At 34.2% G+C, this 17,075-nt stretch overlaps 1 protein-coding gene across 1 annotated transcript; it reads left to right on the top strand.

Annotated features, from left to right (window-relative positions):
- The first annotated feature begins 7,930 nt into the window (after positions 1-7,930).
- On the top strand, positions 7,931-10,051 carry LOC131075479 (L-type lectin-domain containing receptor kinase IX.1-like). Its single transcript, XM_059215996.1, has one exon. It carries the CDS (start codon positions 7,931-7,933, stop codon positions 10,049-10,051), a length of 2,121 nt encoding a protein of 706 aa, XP_059071979.1.
- The last annotated feature ends 7,024 nt before the right edge of the window (positions 10,052-17,075 follow it).

Raw genomic sequence — 17,075 nt, 5'->3', positions numbered from 1 at the left:
CAGAACATTTGAGTTTGACAAATTGATAAATCAAATTCATATACACCATTTCAAAATTTTAATATTCATATAGAACATTTCAAATTTTTAATAATTCAATGTAATCTGTCACCTCCTTCCCATTCTAGATAATTGTCATGATGTCACTGTTTTATTGTCATGATGGCACTGTTTTCTTAGTTATTTCCATATGATGTATAATTATGGAAGCACATCAAAGAGAGCACAATGAAGGCATGGAGACTTTCTATTGGATGATTGGAGCTTTGCATTCAATACTATAGAGATTACATGGCAAGTCCAAACCTCGATCAAACAAAATTACCACTCTTTGAGCAGAATCTTCGCTGCTCTGCAGCTCTTGTTCATATTGTATTGCATCAATTCATCTTTTATATTTTCATTTTAGTCAAATTGCAATAGGCAGATCCACGAGTACCGTTTTTTCCTCTTGTTTCATTTATTTGAAGTCGTCACATAACATCTATGACTAATTCTAATCCTTATCTCTATTCATTTATCCAAATAAAGGTCCTTTTTTCAATGTTGTATAATAATTTCAATAATAGATATACATAATTTTTCAGAACGAAATATATCTCCTCCCACGCCTTCCCGAGAAGATTACGCCACGTGGCTCCATAAAAATAGAAAATGTCAAAGTGGAATGGGTTTAATCATTAGGAAACTGACTTGCTCATTGGCAGAAATTATCCTATTATAAATTCTGCTCGTATGTCTCCATGAAATCTGCCGGATCTGCCCGACAAGTTCAATATATGAGATACAGTCCGTGGCATCCAATACCACGCCTTTGCAGTAACGCATTAACCAATTCCTCATGCGCACTAACACCCCTCAATACAGAGAATGACTGAGCTCTGTCACACCCCTTCTGCCCTCCTCTTCTTCTCCTGTGTTGCTGCTTCTCTACGAAGCAATAGGCAGCCTAGCGGTAGCCCGTAGCTTAGGCTGGGCGGCATACGACCGTGGTGGCGGGTACGCTGGGGTATTTCGCAATTAATTTCTTTGGTTGAAATTAAATTTTTGTTAACCTGTAAATTGAGTAAACAAATCTATGTAAAGAATAATTTAATTCAATCTCAATTCCCCCAACAAACTTTTGATAATTTTTTTTAAATCAATTTTAAATTAAGAGTTTCTACACTTTATGGAGGAAAATACCTAGAAAGCATATGCATTTATTATCAAGGCATAAAATTATTCTTACTTTTCTGAAAACAAAAAAATGTCTTATGTCATTTTATGATGCAAAGAAAAAATGAAAATGATCGTTTTTTAGAAGGAAAGGATTTTACAAACCAAGTTGAAGAAAACTAAATATTTTGCAATCACTATGGATCTATGAGAGTTACATATATAAATTTTATGTTGAAAATGCTTTTCCCTAGAGCTAAGAACCAATCAAGTAGACTTGAACCCAAGACCTCCCATGTAGGAGGCTCGTAGCTAGCCACTACGTTGTGGGGTCATCCCTAGAATAAAGCATATCTTTTTCACATGACTAGAAATAGATCATTGTAGAATAATTTTGTTAACAATAATGATATAGAACATCAAAAAACTATTATTAAAAATCATGTAAAATTGACCATTTTAGTTTTAGAAAATTTAAAGAGTGTTTTCTAGTTTAAAGGATTATGAGTGAACCTTTCCTCAATATACAAATGTATTCATCCATTCTATAAATTTATTGCTTCAAGTGATGAATTTGTCACAATATTGGTATTTTAAGCTTGCTAGGTTTTTTTTTTATGAATATCTTATGGTTTTGATTCTTCATACAAATTATATTTCAAAATTATGACATGATGAATATGAAAATATAAATTATAAAAAATTGTAAGAGTATTTATGCAAAGATATGGTTGCATTTCCCATATTGGTTTATGGTCTACTATAAATAGATTTTCATCTAGGAACAAATATAAAGTAGGAAATGATTTAGGTGAAGGTGCTTCCACCAACTGATCATTGATAGCTTAACCCGTGATTGATTTATGAATGACGAACCTGATGTTGAACTCAAAAATAAATATCACCCATTTTGTCAATCTTTATGAGAGATCAACTTTAACTAAGATATGTGTAAAGAGATCATTCTTAACAAACATATGGGTTTCTATAATATGGACAAGATAATGCCTTAGCTCCTACACTTCAAAGATGAGAGCAAGGCACTACTTTTCCTTTGCAAAAATTAACAAATTTCATAATCCACAAGAATACAACCAATGTAATAGATTTTTCTTTCCTTACCATGATCATGATACTAAGCCAATAAGGCTGCTAATGTATTAGTTAATGGTGAGATATAGAGTTGAAAGGGTGTATCTTGCATAACTAAAATTAAGATAGGATTATTAACCAATTAAATCTTTATAGAAACAAAATCCATTTGATACTCATCATCCCATTGAGAACATGAAAATTTTTCATCAATAATTATGTGAATGGAAGGGTACAATCACCCATTTGAGATACAAATATATAAATTGCCTAAATATTCCCTTGCAAACTATAAAGTTGTTAGATATTTTTAGGTGGAGGAATATTAATGATTACATCAATCTTATTTGTATTGAATAAGATTGACTTCAATTCCATGACGAGAAATAGTAAATCCCAAAAGTTTGCTAGAATATACAATTAAGATGCACTTAAGAGGATTCAACCTCACCATGTAGAGTCAAAGTCTTTCAAAGATAGGATGGATATTCTTAACATGATCTTGATGTGTCACAGGCTTAGCTAATATAACATTGAAATAATCTTCTAATATCTTCTGAATAAAATCATGTAAGATTAATGTCAACATGCATTGGTAGGTTCTCTAGTATTATTCAACCAAAACAACATGACTGCATAATACTAGGTACCCCAAGGGGTTGTAAAGACTATCATATATTGATATTTTGAGTTAAGAGTATTTTTTTGTAACCCAAAAATCCATCCATGAAAGAAAGAAAGGCATAACCTATGGTTGAATTAACAATCATATTATTTCAAAACAAAAAATCATCTTCAATAGAAGCTATATTAAGATCATAAAAGTCAATACAAACTTGAATATAGCCATCACATTTGCTAACAAAAAAAATATTTCATATGTAAGGTCTGTATTCAATGGGACATCTAAAATCCTTAGTGACTATTAGTGACCGCTCCAAACTTGTGAATCCAAGGTTTACCCAAAAGGAGATTGTATGGTAGAGGACATGACATAACATACACCAAGGTTGGAATAGTATCTTGTCCAATCTTTAAAGGCAAAACAATAGTGCCCAAAGCAGTTTTAACATTATTATCAAAGCTATATATTAGCAAAGAATATGTAGCAAGATAACTTAATTCAACCTTTATTTTGGGCAATAGATTAATACTAGAAACATTGAGTGTTTTATGAGTATCAAAGAGAGTCCATCTAATGTCAAAATTATTAGCATCAATGATTATCATTAATGGATCTTCTTGGTTCTAAATACTTCTGGAGGTAAAAATTAATATGGATAGAACCTAATATTCAATTAATTTGCTTGAATATGATTTATCAAATTATTCAAATCAGTAGGCCTAGTAGTAGAAACAAGACCTTTTGAAGAGCTTCCTAAAGTATACCTTGATAAACCAAAGCAATATAAAGAAAATCCCAAAGTGAGATCTTAGTGATATAGTAACATGAATTTTTTTGATAAGATCATAATTGCTTGGCTTCTTGATTTAAGGTTAAGGTGCTTGAGGGAGACATAGTTAAGGTGGTAAAGATGTATTAGACTAATCATTTTTTCATATTCCTTTTAGTGTTATACATATGAGAAATTGCATGATAAGAAGAGTTTCTAGGCTGAGAAAATATCGTGAAAAGATCAAGAGAGTTTCTTTTAATTGTAAAAATACCAAAAATAGATTCAACTTTTTTTGTAGAAGGACTAGCTGCGGTCATGTAAATAATTGGTCTTTTAGGCCTTTTAGGGGCAGGTCAATGATATTCATAGGCTTGTCATCCTAGAAGGAAGAAGAGTCTAAATGTGGTATTTGTTTAATAGGCTTATGAGCAGAAGGAGATACCTCTAGGAAGTCATCAAGGGCATTATCCATCATATTGAAGTCATGCTCTGAGGATGCCTTATTGAATGCATCAAAACTTTTAAGAAAGAGATCTAACATAAGGCATTCATGTCAAGTTCATCAACAAGTAGAGGAAGGGATTTTTTGCTCAAAATAATTCAAGTTCTTGATGAACAAAAGAACCTCAACTACCTCACTTAACTAGTGTTGTGGTGATCTAGGAAAGACAATAATGGAAAAGATACATTAACTACACTAAACTACAAAAAAAATTTAAATGATTGATATCTAGAAAACACAAAGTGCTAAAAATTTTTGAACTAAACAAAAATGAAGCTCATAACATAGAGATGAATTTATTGAATAGAGAACGTCTTGGCCTTGGATGCCAGTGTATTGCGGGGACATATATGTGCCATGTTATCATCCTTACGGATAAAAACCTGGAACTATTCCAAAAGAACATTAAAATGTAGTTTCTCCCTTCTCAGACCTGTACATCACCTACACATATGGAGATGGAAATAATGTTGAGGTTGTATAGGGGTTTTTCCCAGTCAAACTATAGATTTGGCATTCCCACCTCCACGGGCAGCGAGATAATGATCAAATAAAGACACATAATAGAATAAATCCCTACTATGGAGGAAAACGTTCATTATTAGGGATCAAAAGATAATAAACAAGATACAATAGATAAATAAATAGATACGATCAGTAGATGCACAAGAGAGCATTACTAGAAGTTATGGCTCCTCTCTAATGATAATGGACATGATAGCAACTTGAGAGAAGTCTTTTCTTCTGCTATGAATGTTAAGATCATGAAAAGATTTGGGTAGAGATTTTCTACAAGATCAGAGAGAGAGAGAGAGAGAGAATTTTTGAATAGCCAATATATAGAATGAGATATAAAACTAGAGTTTTGTTTCTTAGAATGGGTTGGAATAGACATTATGGATGTGCTTGTGCCATGCGACACACATCCAAAAGCTTTTGCTATGGAATATGCTCATTAGAATCTCATAATTTGTGGGGATGTCTATATGCTGTGTAGATATTCAACCAATCTCATCCCAAATTCTAACCATAGGCTGCTAACGCTTCATCTTCGTTATTCATCAAGTTGAAATCATGAAATCCAAATCATGAATTTTGTAATAAATATACTAGAAAAAATGAATAAATGTGAAATTGACATAGCGTGTGGTTTATGGCACTATAAGTTCATTAGAATATATGTATGAAAGAAAAATATCTTAAAAATATAGACTAATATAAATAAATAAATCAAAAAAATTATATTTACTTATTTCAATGCAAACCTCAGATAAATCTCGTTGGAGCAAATTACTCATTAGTAGATGTGAATGCAACTTATTAACATAATACTATATTATTTAGACCAAAGTTTTGTACATTGGACTTGTAAACACACTTGATTCATGAAAATGATGAGAGAAGAAGGTATTTATAGAATTTCTTAAAAAATAAAAAAGGATTGATGTAGATAAATGATGAATTAAGAGATAATTTAGTTGACTATGGTGTCAACTCCATTGTAATTAAAAATTTACCGTTATAAACTCCTAGGTGGATAATAATAAAATATATAATTTATTAAATAGAGAGTGAGGAGAGCTTTTTAATTTGAAAAGGGAGTTAACTAGTGAAAGGCAAAAAATGTTAGTTCAAATATGAAGATAACTAATAAGGTGAAGATTAAAAAATAAATTATTTATTAGAAATGGATAATTATCTCTCATAAATATTAAAATATTATTTAATTAATAAACTAATGGGATAAAGTAATAATGACATAGTAAATGATAAATGGTGATTAATACTTAATTTTGCAACAAATAATAAATGACAGATGTAATGATTATTAGTACATGATTAATTAATTTAATGTTAAATATAGTTTCAATGATAATATGATGATAAATTGCATTTGAAAATTGGGAGAATAATGTTAGTGCCTACACCTAAATTTAGGGTTGAGGTTGTTGACAATGAGAGTACCAATTTGAGCAAACCAAATCTTACTATAATCAATCTATTTCCTTCTCCAATGATCAAGATTACATCCATCAATCCCCTTGATTCTATATTTTCCAAATTGACCATTAATATGGGAATATTTTTTTCTCATTCTAGTCCCAAGACTCTTAAAATTGTTGATCAACAACCAAGTAGGTAAAGGATTCCATCTCTCATTATAGAGGTAAGACCATGTTGGTAGAGGGAGAATTTAGGGTTTTCTATATTTCTTCTATTGATATGACTAAGTGTATAGCCAAGGATGAAGTTGTTTGGGGGACGAGAGAGATAAAGGTAATGATCATATATCTTGCTGAAACAGTAAAAGAACTTTGTCTAGAGTTAGAGCCTTGGAAGGAAATTTATATCTATAACATAGTGTATTAAAATGGTTCTAAAATGAAAATGGAAGACTAGATGAGAGAACATTTTCTCCCCCAAAAAAATGAAGGTGAGGAGCATAAAGGTGTTCGAAGGAATGTGAGAACATAAGGATTTTTATGTTAATGTTTGTCAATATCATTTATAAAAAAGTGAATGGGGCAATTAGAGAAGAAGCAATATGAGTGGGTACCCTCCCTAAAGAATGTTACTCAAGTTAGTAGGAAAACTATCAAGAACATTATTGCTAACACATCCATGTTCCATGAGACAGTGTTGAAGAGGAAGATCATAGAGAAAGGTTAGGGTCCTAGAAAAATAAAGTTCACTCTAAAATTTTACAAAAGGATAAAGAAGACATTAATTTTGACAATGATGTTCTATTGGAACATTTAGGCTTCTTTTGAGGGGAATGCGATGCAATTAATGGTTTACAAGAAATGTCATGTATTGTTGTCTATGCATTGTAGAAATGCTATTTTGTAGGATTTGTGATGTTGGTTCTTTGTGTGAAGTTTTACCTTTCATGGAATATGTTTCTTGTTTGTTTTCTATTTGAGACATCAACTATGTATTTGGGATTGATTGTTAGAAATCTTGGAGCCCTTTAAAAACTCACCTTTACCTACATTATAAAAAAAGTATGTGATTCATAAATTAACCTATGACAAAATAAAATAATAGACTTACAAAATATTTTTCTCCATTAAATTTTAATAATATTAATAAAATTATATACTTCACATATGAAATAAATAATTTATTAAAATTGTAAATAAATTTAATATAAAGATGTTTATCCAAATTTTGTCATAAATTTAATAACCAACACTTTCAATAATTTTAAATAAAATATCTATACTAATTTAAATATATTTTAAAATGTCGGGGATGACCCCACAATGCAACGATTAGCTACGAGCCTCTTACATGGGAGGTCTTGGATTCAAGTCTACTAGAAGCCCACGTGTCCCACACACAGGTAATACGACTTTTCTTTTATTTTTTAACTTTAGTCAAATTGCAATATCCAGATCCATGAGCACTTTTTTTCCCCTCTTGTTTTATCCAAATCAAGGTCCTTTTTTCAAACTTGTATAATACTTACTAATGAATATACATAATTTTTGAAAAAGAAATATACCTCATCCCATTCCTTCCAAGCAGATTACGGCCACATGGCATCATATAAAAAGAAAGTGTTAAAGTGGAATGCGATAAGCAGTGAGCTCAATCATTAGAAAACTGAATTGCTCGTCGGCGAAAACCAATTGGTAGTCAGTCAACAATCTTATTTGTTTTGGTCGTATGTCCCCATCGAATCCGCCGGAACTGCCTGACCGATTCAATATATGAGATACAGTCTGTGGCATCCAAAACTATTCTGCGTGCCCACCAACACCCCTCAATCAATAGAATGGCCGAGCTCTGTCATGCTCCTTCTTCCCTCCTCTTCTTTTCCTGTGTTGCTGCTTCTTTCTTTTTTATGTCACATGCAGGAAATCTTAGCTTTGCATTCCCTCCCACCTTGAATTTTATGCTTGAAACTGATGCCTATTTTGAAGGAGACAAGGTCATTCAACTGACCAAGAACCTATCCTATAGCGTAGGCTGGGCAGCTTACAATAAATCGGTTCCACTTTGGGACAACTCCTCTCGAGCTCTGGCGAATTTCTCTACCCACTTTCAATTCAGTATCGGGACGGGCAATAATAGTCAAAGCGCTTTCGGAGACGGAGTTGCTTTCTTCTTGGCGCCTCTTGACTTGGAACAGGCCTTGAACACTTCTGGCGGAGGGTTTGGCTTGTTTAATACGACAGACTCCAGTGAATCATTCAGTCCAGTGTTTGCCGTGGAATTTGACACTTACAAAAATCCATGGGATCCTGATGACAACCATGTTGGAATTGACGTCAATGGTGTTCTTTCCCAGGTAAACTTTTCGCCTGAAAGGGTGGGTTATATATACTCCGGTCCGTGTGATGAAAATCTCAAGAATGGAAAGCTATGGCACGCGTGGGTGGATTATGATGGGGAAGCAAAGAGGCTGCAAGTGTTTATCCTCTGTAATCCCAATAGCGCTAGTGTTTCTAAACCTTCAATCCCAATCTTATCTTATGATATAGATCTGCGCAACAATCTCCCACCAAACATCAAGGTTGGCCTCTCGGCTTCCACCGGAAATGCAATAGAGAGACATACTGTAATATCTTGGAATTTTTCTTGTGAGTATTCGTGGGGTATCTCAGCTGCTGCTCTTCCAAATAACCCTTCCATAGGAAATCCTGCACACGAAAAGAACAACAGCAATCCTGTCAAAGTTAATCTAATATCGGTGTTCTGTAGCGTTGTGGCTTTGTGTTTTTTGATGTTCCTTGGCTGGCGGTGGAAGGTCAGAGAGAGCATTCGCCGGAGTGACGAAGTTGAAGAAAGCGATACGGAGTTGGACGAATGGTTTTCTCAGGGGCCCCGAAGATTCTCCTACGCCGAGCTCAGTGCTGCGACAAGAAACTTCAGCGAAGATGAAAAGCTTGGGCAAGGCGGTTTCGGTAGCGTCTACAAAGGCATCCTACCCGGCACGGGAGAGATGGTGGCTGTAAAGAGAATATCCCAAGGCTCCAAGCAAGGAAGAAAGGAGTACGTCTCGGAGGTTACCATAATCAGTAAACTCAGACACCGTAACCTTGTGCAGCTTTTAGGATGGTGCCATCAAAAGGGAGAGTTACTACTGGTCTACGAATACCTGCCGAAGGGGAGTCTGGATAAATATATATATGGAGAGGAGGAGGATACTCTGGATTGGGATCGAAGGTATAGTATTGCCTGTGATATAGCATCAGCTCTTGTTTATCTGCACGAAGAATGGGATCAGCGTGTTATTCACAGAGACGTGAAGGCAAGCAACGTAATGTTGGATTCCAATTTTAACGCCAAGCTGGGGGATTTTGGTTTGGCAAGAGTGGTAGAGCGTGACCAGGTGGTCTCCCATACGACCGTGGTGGCGGGTACGCTGGGGTATTTAGCCCCTGAGTGCGTCATAACGGGGAAGACAGGTCCAGAGGCGGATGTGTACAGCTTTGGGGCGGTTACACTGGAAATTGCCTGCGGAAGGCGGCCCTTTGATAGCACACTTCTTGAACATAATTGCAGATTGGTAGAATGGGTTTGGGATCTGTATGGACAGGGAAAGCTTTCAGATGCGGTGGATGGAAAACTTAGAGGCAATTGCAATTCTGAGGAAATGGACCTGCTGATGTTGGTGGGGCTGCTGTGTTCTCATCCAAACCCCATGTCAAGACCTACAATGAGAGAGGTGATAAAGATACTGAAAAGTGAAGTAGAATTGCCATATGTTCCTCTGGATTTGCCGGTTGCTGTGTACAATAATCAGCCTCTTCGTCTTGATGTGACGTCATCCGCACTCCAGTCGTCCCTTTTGAATGAAATGTTGTCGTCGCTGAATGCGTCAGTTTTATCGCCATATACGGCATCAAGTGGCTCAGTCATATTGTCTAGCACAGGACTTCAGTATCTCTAAAATCTTTAAACTTAGTGAACAATAACGTTGTTAAAGTTTTCTAGAATTGCCATATGTTCCTTTGGATTTGCCCTTAACGGTATACTATCACTCTATTCGTCCTCATGTGATGTATTAAAGTCGGTCAAACCTGGTTATCATTGTCTATTGAGAGATCAATGTATCTTTGATTATATTTTTTTATTTATTAATTTAATTGAAAATCAAAAGCAGTTTTATTTTGATTTTTAATTTAATTAATAAATAAATAAAAAATTATCATAAGACATTGTGATTTTTAGATAGATGTTGGTCACATAATTCTTCTTTTGGAAGTGAACTATTCATGTCCGCATTGAATGTGTCTAGTCTATCATCATATATAACTTCAAGTAGGTCAATCAAAATGTCCAACTCTCTATTTTCAACCCACGAATTATGAAAACTAACATTGTCTAGAGTGTGGTGTAATAGAACTTTTCATAAATTTGTACAGTTCACAATAAATCAAATATTAAGAAAAATATTTAAGATATAATTTGAGGTTTGGGTTGTGTATATATGTAGAAGAAAGAAAGCAATGTCGACTTAAAGTTGAGAGTTGTGCTATTGTATAAAATTGTAAATGGTGTTTCATGTTTTTTATGTAAATTAGTTTTATATATTATCTTTCATATATTATTTTTGTAGTATAAAGTTTCTTTTTATTATATGTTTGTGGTAATCTTTGCTAGAAATATATTTGTTGGAATATTATTAAAAATATAAATATTATTTTTTAATTTCTTCTATGATATAAAAATAGAATTTCATTAGTGAAAGCATTGTGGTGTTGAAGAAGATTGTTAAAAGTGTGTGGGTAGATTTCTGTTTCAAATAGATCTCATTCACATTGTGGATTCCAACAATATTGAAGTTTTGTCTATTTTCAATAGAAGTGCGTTTTAAAATTGGACACTTGTAATAAAAAATACTCTTACATAAATGTCATTATGAAGGATTGTTAGTAATGAAGTGGCTTAGCCACAAGATGCAAAAGAAAAGCCAATGGGGATTGATAAGCTTGATTAAGTAAGATGAACTATTAGATGATCTTTGAGCCTAAATCTAAACAGATGATCAATTGTTAGATAGTCAATCAAATTATTAAAAATGTTATAGGAATGCTATTAGAATTTTGATCTTGATAATATGTTTAACATACAAAAAAATGTAGAACCTAGAATTAAGTGATTTTAAAAAACTTTTAGTTTTCTTAGACAGTGTTTCTTATTTGACTATTGTTAGAAAAAAAAAAGGCCAAGATTATAAAATCATTTTTAGTTAATTCCTTTTGTTGAAAGTAAACTTTTGTTAACCTCTAAATTGTTTAAAGAATTTATGAAAAAGGTAATTTAATTGAATCCCAATATACTCCATGTAGACACCTAAAATTGTTCTGCTTAATTAAATAAATATTTTAATTTATTTAATTGTTTTATCCTAAGTCCTCTATTAATTAAATAAATCATTATTTACTTAATTAATTAATTTAGCCTCTTCTAGCCCTTTTTCTAATTGAAATAAATACTTTAATTTATTTAATTGACCACACTTCTATTAATTAACTAGATCTTTATTTATTTAATTAATTCATTAGCCTCTTCTATCCATGACACATGTCATTCATCTCTTAATTCCTATACCACCTACCCTCTCATCATTTAATTATTTCCTCTTCCTACCCTTTAATCCTAGCTGACCATTTATCTTTGCACCTCTTAATCTTATCCCTCCATTTCCTAAAGTGTTTTCTATATAAGAGAATGCTTCCTTCATTATCAATCCTAATCACAAAACCAGTCAATCAATCTTATGCAATTAAGTTTTCTTGGGATCAAGCGTGTTCAGCCAAAATCTTTCTTTGTTGAGCTCCTGTGCACATATAAAATCTGAGAGCAAACATATTAAACAAGATCAATGGAGATTGAAACCCTACTTGACATGTTAATGGCAATATTGTTTGTTTTATAAATTTGCAGGATCTTAGGTATCTTCATTGGCGTATGGTGAATGTTTGGTTGTATAACGAGTTTTATTTATGGTTGGATCTTTGTGGTTTTACAATAGGTTTTCATCAAAAAAATTCACTGTATACATTTTGGCATGTCTGATGGGACTCTTGTCCCTTTTAATTCTAACATTTGGTTTGCAGATCTAGCTTTTTTGTAAAGTTGTTGGTCGGATTTGCGACAATTCTAAGTTTTTTCACGTCTGCGACTTGTTTTTCTATGTCTGCATTCTGATTTCGTATCTGTGCTTTCTTTTTTCGCATTTCTATTTTTTGTCAGTTTTGCGAGTTCCAAATCCTGAAACAACATCCGTGCATTATATTTTTGCATATGTGACCTTAAATTGTTTCTATGTGGTATATTTTCATGTTTACATAATTTCTGTTGGACTCCAAGTCTAGATTTCTGAAAATCACGTTTGTGATTCATATTTCTTCTTTTTCGCCCAGAAATCGTGTCTTTGTCGGTTGTTTTTGCATTTTTGTTGTTTGTCTGTTTAGCAAGTTCCAGATCTATAATTTTCCATTTGTGTTTCACCTTTCTACGTTTGAGTTCAGAAATCCTATCTACCTTCGGTATAATTGCAACTTTTTTTTAGTTTTTGGCATCTTTTTCTTTTTTTTTAGGTTTTTTCAGATTTAGTTTTGCCCTAACCCTTTGCATTAGACTAACGAAGTGGTGCAGTTTTTTTGGAAAAAAGAAAATATCATGTTGTTGAAGGCGCCCCTTTCACATTTGGATTTGAATTTTTAAAAATTTGCCTAACTAGTGTGTTTGTAGGTGGGGGTAATCTATCAAAACTACTAATCATTTGTTGCAGGGGGTAATCTAGGTGTGTTTCTTTAGATTTTTAGTCTAATTAGGGTCACATCTCTTTTTCATTTGGGGTTAAAGAACATGTTTGAAGTGTTTGGTGCTCTTTTCACATTTTATGTTTATAACCCTAGAGTTCATAATAAAAGTATCCTCTCCCCTCACCTTCCATTGGACCTTGGGTGTAAGAGAAATTGTTATCATCTTCTATTTAGGTAGGAGGGCCTTCCTCCTGAGTAGCTCATAAGGCCAAGTAAGAGGGAATGACCCAAGTGGTAACAGGCTAAAGCCAAGCTCTTGTAAACCACTATAAATAAAAATGTTTGTGTCAAAAGTTGCGAGAACCAAGTGTTACATGCTGCTATAACATCATTATGACTCTCTCACTATCCACGTGACATGTAAAACCTTGTGGAGCGTAACCTTTGCAAAACTGAGAGGCCTTCATTAATGAAGTGTAACACGTGTTGATTATGGTCATTTGAACAGATGCCCTTACTAAAAACCCTTTGTTTTAGAAGCCAAAAACCTTCTAGTTGTTGGTATAAGAGGTCAGACCTCTAATGTCGTCTCACATTCTTACAACTCTTAGTAGAGATACAAAGTTCACCTTGGGGAGTTTTCATGGGGACTTGTTCTTGGTTGTCGCAAAAAAGTGAGTGTCATGGAGTGGAACCAATGTCGTCAAACATCTAAGTATCTACTTTGAATAAGCGTAGTTGGGAAACCAAGTGAGATCAAACAACTATTGTCTAGCCAGCCTTAGGATTTGTGCTTGCATGTTTTTATTTCAAATCACACAAACACCTTCAAACATTGTGTCTTCATTGTTTTATGTGTTTTGTTGTCACTAAAAGTCAAAACATTGAGATTTGGTCACATTCAACAACTTCACAATTGGATAAAATTACAAACCATTTTTAGAATCATGTTTGTGTTAGCTTAAATCGCGTTTGTGTTGGAAATACATGTCTGTGAAGAGCAGAATCACGTCAGGGTATTAGAGAATTATATTGTAACATTATATCAGAAAAGTGTCAACGTTTCAAGAAACCGTGTCTGGGTTATCATAAGCCACGTCTCTGCTAGGAAAGCACGTCTACGCATGGCAGAATTATGTCTATGATTTTAAAGCTCAAAACTATCACTATTATCAGAAACTACATCAAAGTTCACTATAACTACATCTATGATCAGAAATCACGTCTGGGTTTACTTAAACTACGTTTGTGTTTAGAATGAAGAAATTGCAAAATATTTGTCAAGAGAAAAATAACTTAAGTTTTGAGATTAAAAGAGCTTCTAATGCATTTCCTATAGGGCTTCATTATTTTCAATCAACTAGTCTTGGTCACATATTTTTCCATCATTTTCCTTCATTTGCAATCCCTCATACATATCTTCCAAAATTGAGTCAAAAGGTTGCTTTGTTGTCCTCATCATATCTTGCAAACTTGCTATAGCACATCACTAAGGGGTTGCATCGGATCTATCATCTTAGGGTCCCATTTGGTCATCTTTAGTCAAGGTCAACATACCTCATCAAGAGATCTATCATCTCTTTGGAAGCCACACGTTATTTTAGATCACGCATATCTTGAACCTACAGTTTTGGACTTTGCAAGACTACCCTAGATTCTTTCCATCTCATATCCTTTCTTGGTGTTCCATAGTATTCACATTTCCTTCCATCTTTCATTTTAGCCAAGGTCAAGTTCATGGTTGAAACCCATTCCCAAAGGTGTAGAAGAGAAGTTGAAGAAGCTCTAAGATCTCTCAACATGAGTACCTAGAAGTTTGATGGAGACGAATTTTACAACCCATTTGACAATCACAGTAATATGCCAGAAAATGGTAATGAGAACACCAATGATAATGAAAATGCATCTCACTTCTATAGGCATTGAAGAGAATATCATAGATCCAAGGTTCAAAAGATTGGTTGAAGAAATCATGAGAAGAGATAGACAACACTACTTTCAAGACATGGCACAAAGTGGGATGAAACTACCTCATGATTTTGATGTGTCATAAATCATAAAAGATTACCCCAATCAAGGAAACCAAACAAATGAAAATCCTAGAGGACATAATGGTGGTAATAGGAGAGCCCGTTTCGTGCCCGAGTCACCTTCATCCTTATTTCAAAAACCAGAAGTTCCCAATACCTATTCTCGTGCCAATTTTACTAGGAACTCTCATAGACAACCCTGCAGCCATCCTTTCCTATGGAGAAGAACTACCACTACACATGCTCATGATGATACCCAAGATCATACCAATGCATACAATTACACCCAAGCGGACATTCAAAATCATGACACGAGGAGACCCTGTGTCATATTTGGGGATAATAATCAATATCACTCTTATGATACCTCCTATCCTCATGGTCATGACATGTATCAACCTAGACCTAGTGCTCCTCACTACAATATCATACCAAGTGGTCCATATGCAATCTATAACTATGTTCCTCCTCCATATGAACACATCTATGATCAATACCATCCATATATTCACTATATCCCTTCTCCTCCACCTGGTGGCTCAGACATGGGACTAGCTCAAAGAGAAAAGACACCACCCAAGAATGACTTGCAACAACAAATTAAGGATTTGTAAAAGCAAATGGCAGACATGAATACACCAAAGCAATAGTACACAACGAAAAACATATGTCCTTACCCATTTGAGAGAAGCATTCCAAAGCCTCCATTTCCTCCACATTTTATGACACTAGAGATTGATAAGTATAGAGGCAAAGGGGATCCTAAAGCATACATAAGAGAATTTTCAACAATTTGCATTGAGGTAGAAAGATAAGAAACATACTTGATGCGATTGTTCCCACAAAGCTTAGGGGGACAAGCTATGAAATGGTTATCCCAACTTCCACTTGGAATCAAATCATGGAGTGATTTAGCAGAATATTTTATACAACACTTCTCATACAACATTGAAATAGATGTGTCAGTGAATACCTTGTGCAATTGTAAACAGAGAAATGGGAAGTCTTTCTCTTCATTTTTACAATTATGGAGAGGTCTTGCTAGTTGATGCTCTTGTGATATCCCACAAAAACAAATGGTAGAAATGTTCACTCAAAACGTTAACAAGGACATTGGATATGAACTAAGAAAATATTGTTTGTCTACCTTCAAGGAAGTCATAGAAAAAGGATTGACAACAGAGAAATTCCTTATTGAACAAGGCATCATTAAGATATTAAAAGAAAATAAAGAGGAATCAAATCGGAAAGACAAACCCCTCTTTTGGAACAAGAATAAGAACACAGTTAATGATGGGGTAGTAGATGAAAATGTTGTAAAACCAAAAGTAACTTTCACCGGTGCAAGTTCATCTAATACAAGTAATCAAGTGAACACTCAAAGGCCATCAAAGCCTTAAAGGAAATACACTTCATTTGGAGAGCCACTTGAGACAACATTCAATAAATTGGTTGCAAATAAGCTCATAACACTACCAGATAATCCATCTTATGAACCAAAAGTAAAACCTATGTGGTAGAATGATGATAAGTATTATGAGTATCATAAGAGAAAAGGATACACAACTGGCAATTGTCATATATTGAAGGATGTTATATAGGATCTTATTGACAAGGGTGACATAGAAGTTGATGGTCATACCTTCAATGAGGAACATGCGATATTTAAGAAGCTATTCCCTAAACACGGTAAAGGAAAAGCCAAAACAGATAATCAAGCCAACTATGCTAAGATGTCCTATGATTATGATTCTACTATTAACCACGTTTCAGTGGAAAATTATGTTTCTACCACTATTAAAAAGGACAAAACTCCCGAAGGTTCTACCCAAAGGAGTAAACTTGTTTTAAAAGGCATTGGACCATCTTCCTCATCCTCTAAAGACGAAACCTTTGAATCTAATGTCACAACCCATCAAGGTAAAGACACCTTGCAAGGTGTTCCACCCAAGACCACAACCTCATCATCTACCCAAAATGAGTATGACATTGTAGATCAGTTAGGGAAGACACCCATCCTCATTTCTGTCCTTGAGTTCTTGCGTATATCCCCTTCACATAAGGCCATTCCTTACAAAGCATTGAGAGAAACCTCTATACCCATTGATCTGAACATGGACCAATTTCAAGCCATGGTGGGATACCTTTCCACTCTGCATTTCCTTACATT

The sequence above is a fragment of the Cryptomeria japonica genome, unplaced genomic scaffold, assembly GCF_030272615.1.
Source record: "Cryptomeria japonica unplaced genomic scaffold, Sugi_1.0 HiC_scaffold_463, whole genome shotgun sequence".
Lineage (NCBI taxonomy): Eukaryota > Viridiplantae > Streptophyta > Pinopsida > Cupressales > Cupressaceae > Cryptomeria > Cryptomeria japonica.
The sequence above is the reverse complement of the archived record's forward strand: the minus strand, read 5'-3'. Positions and strand labels throughout refer to the sequence as shown.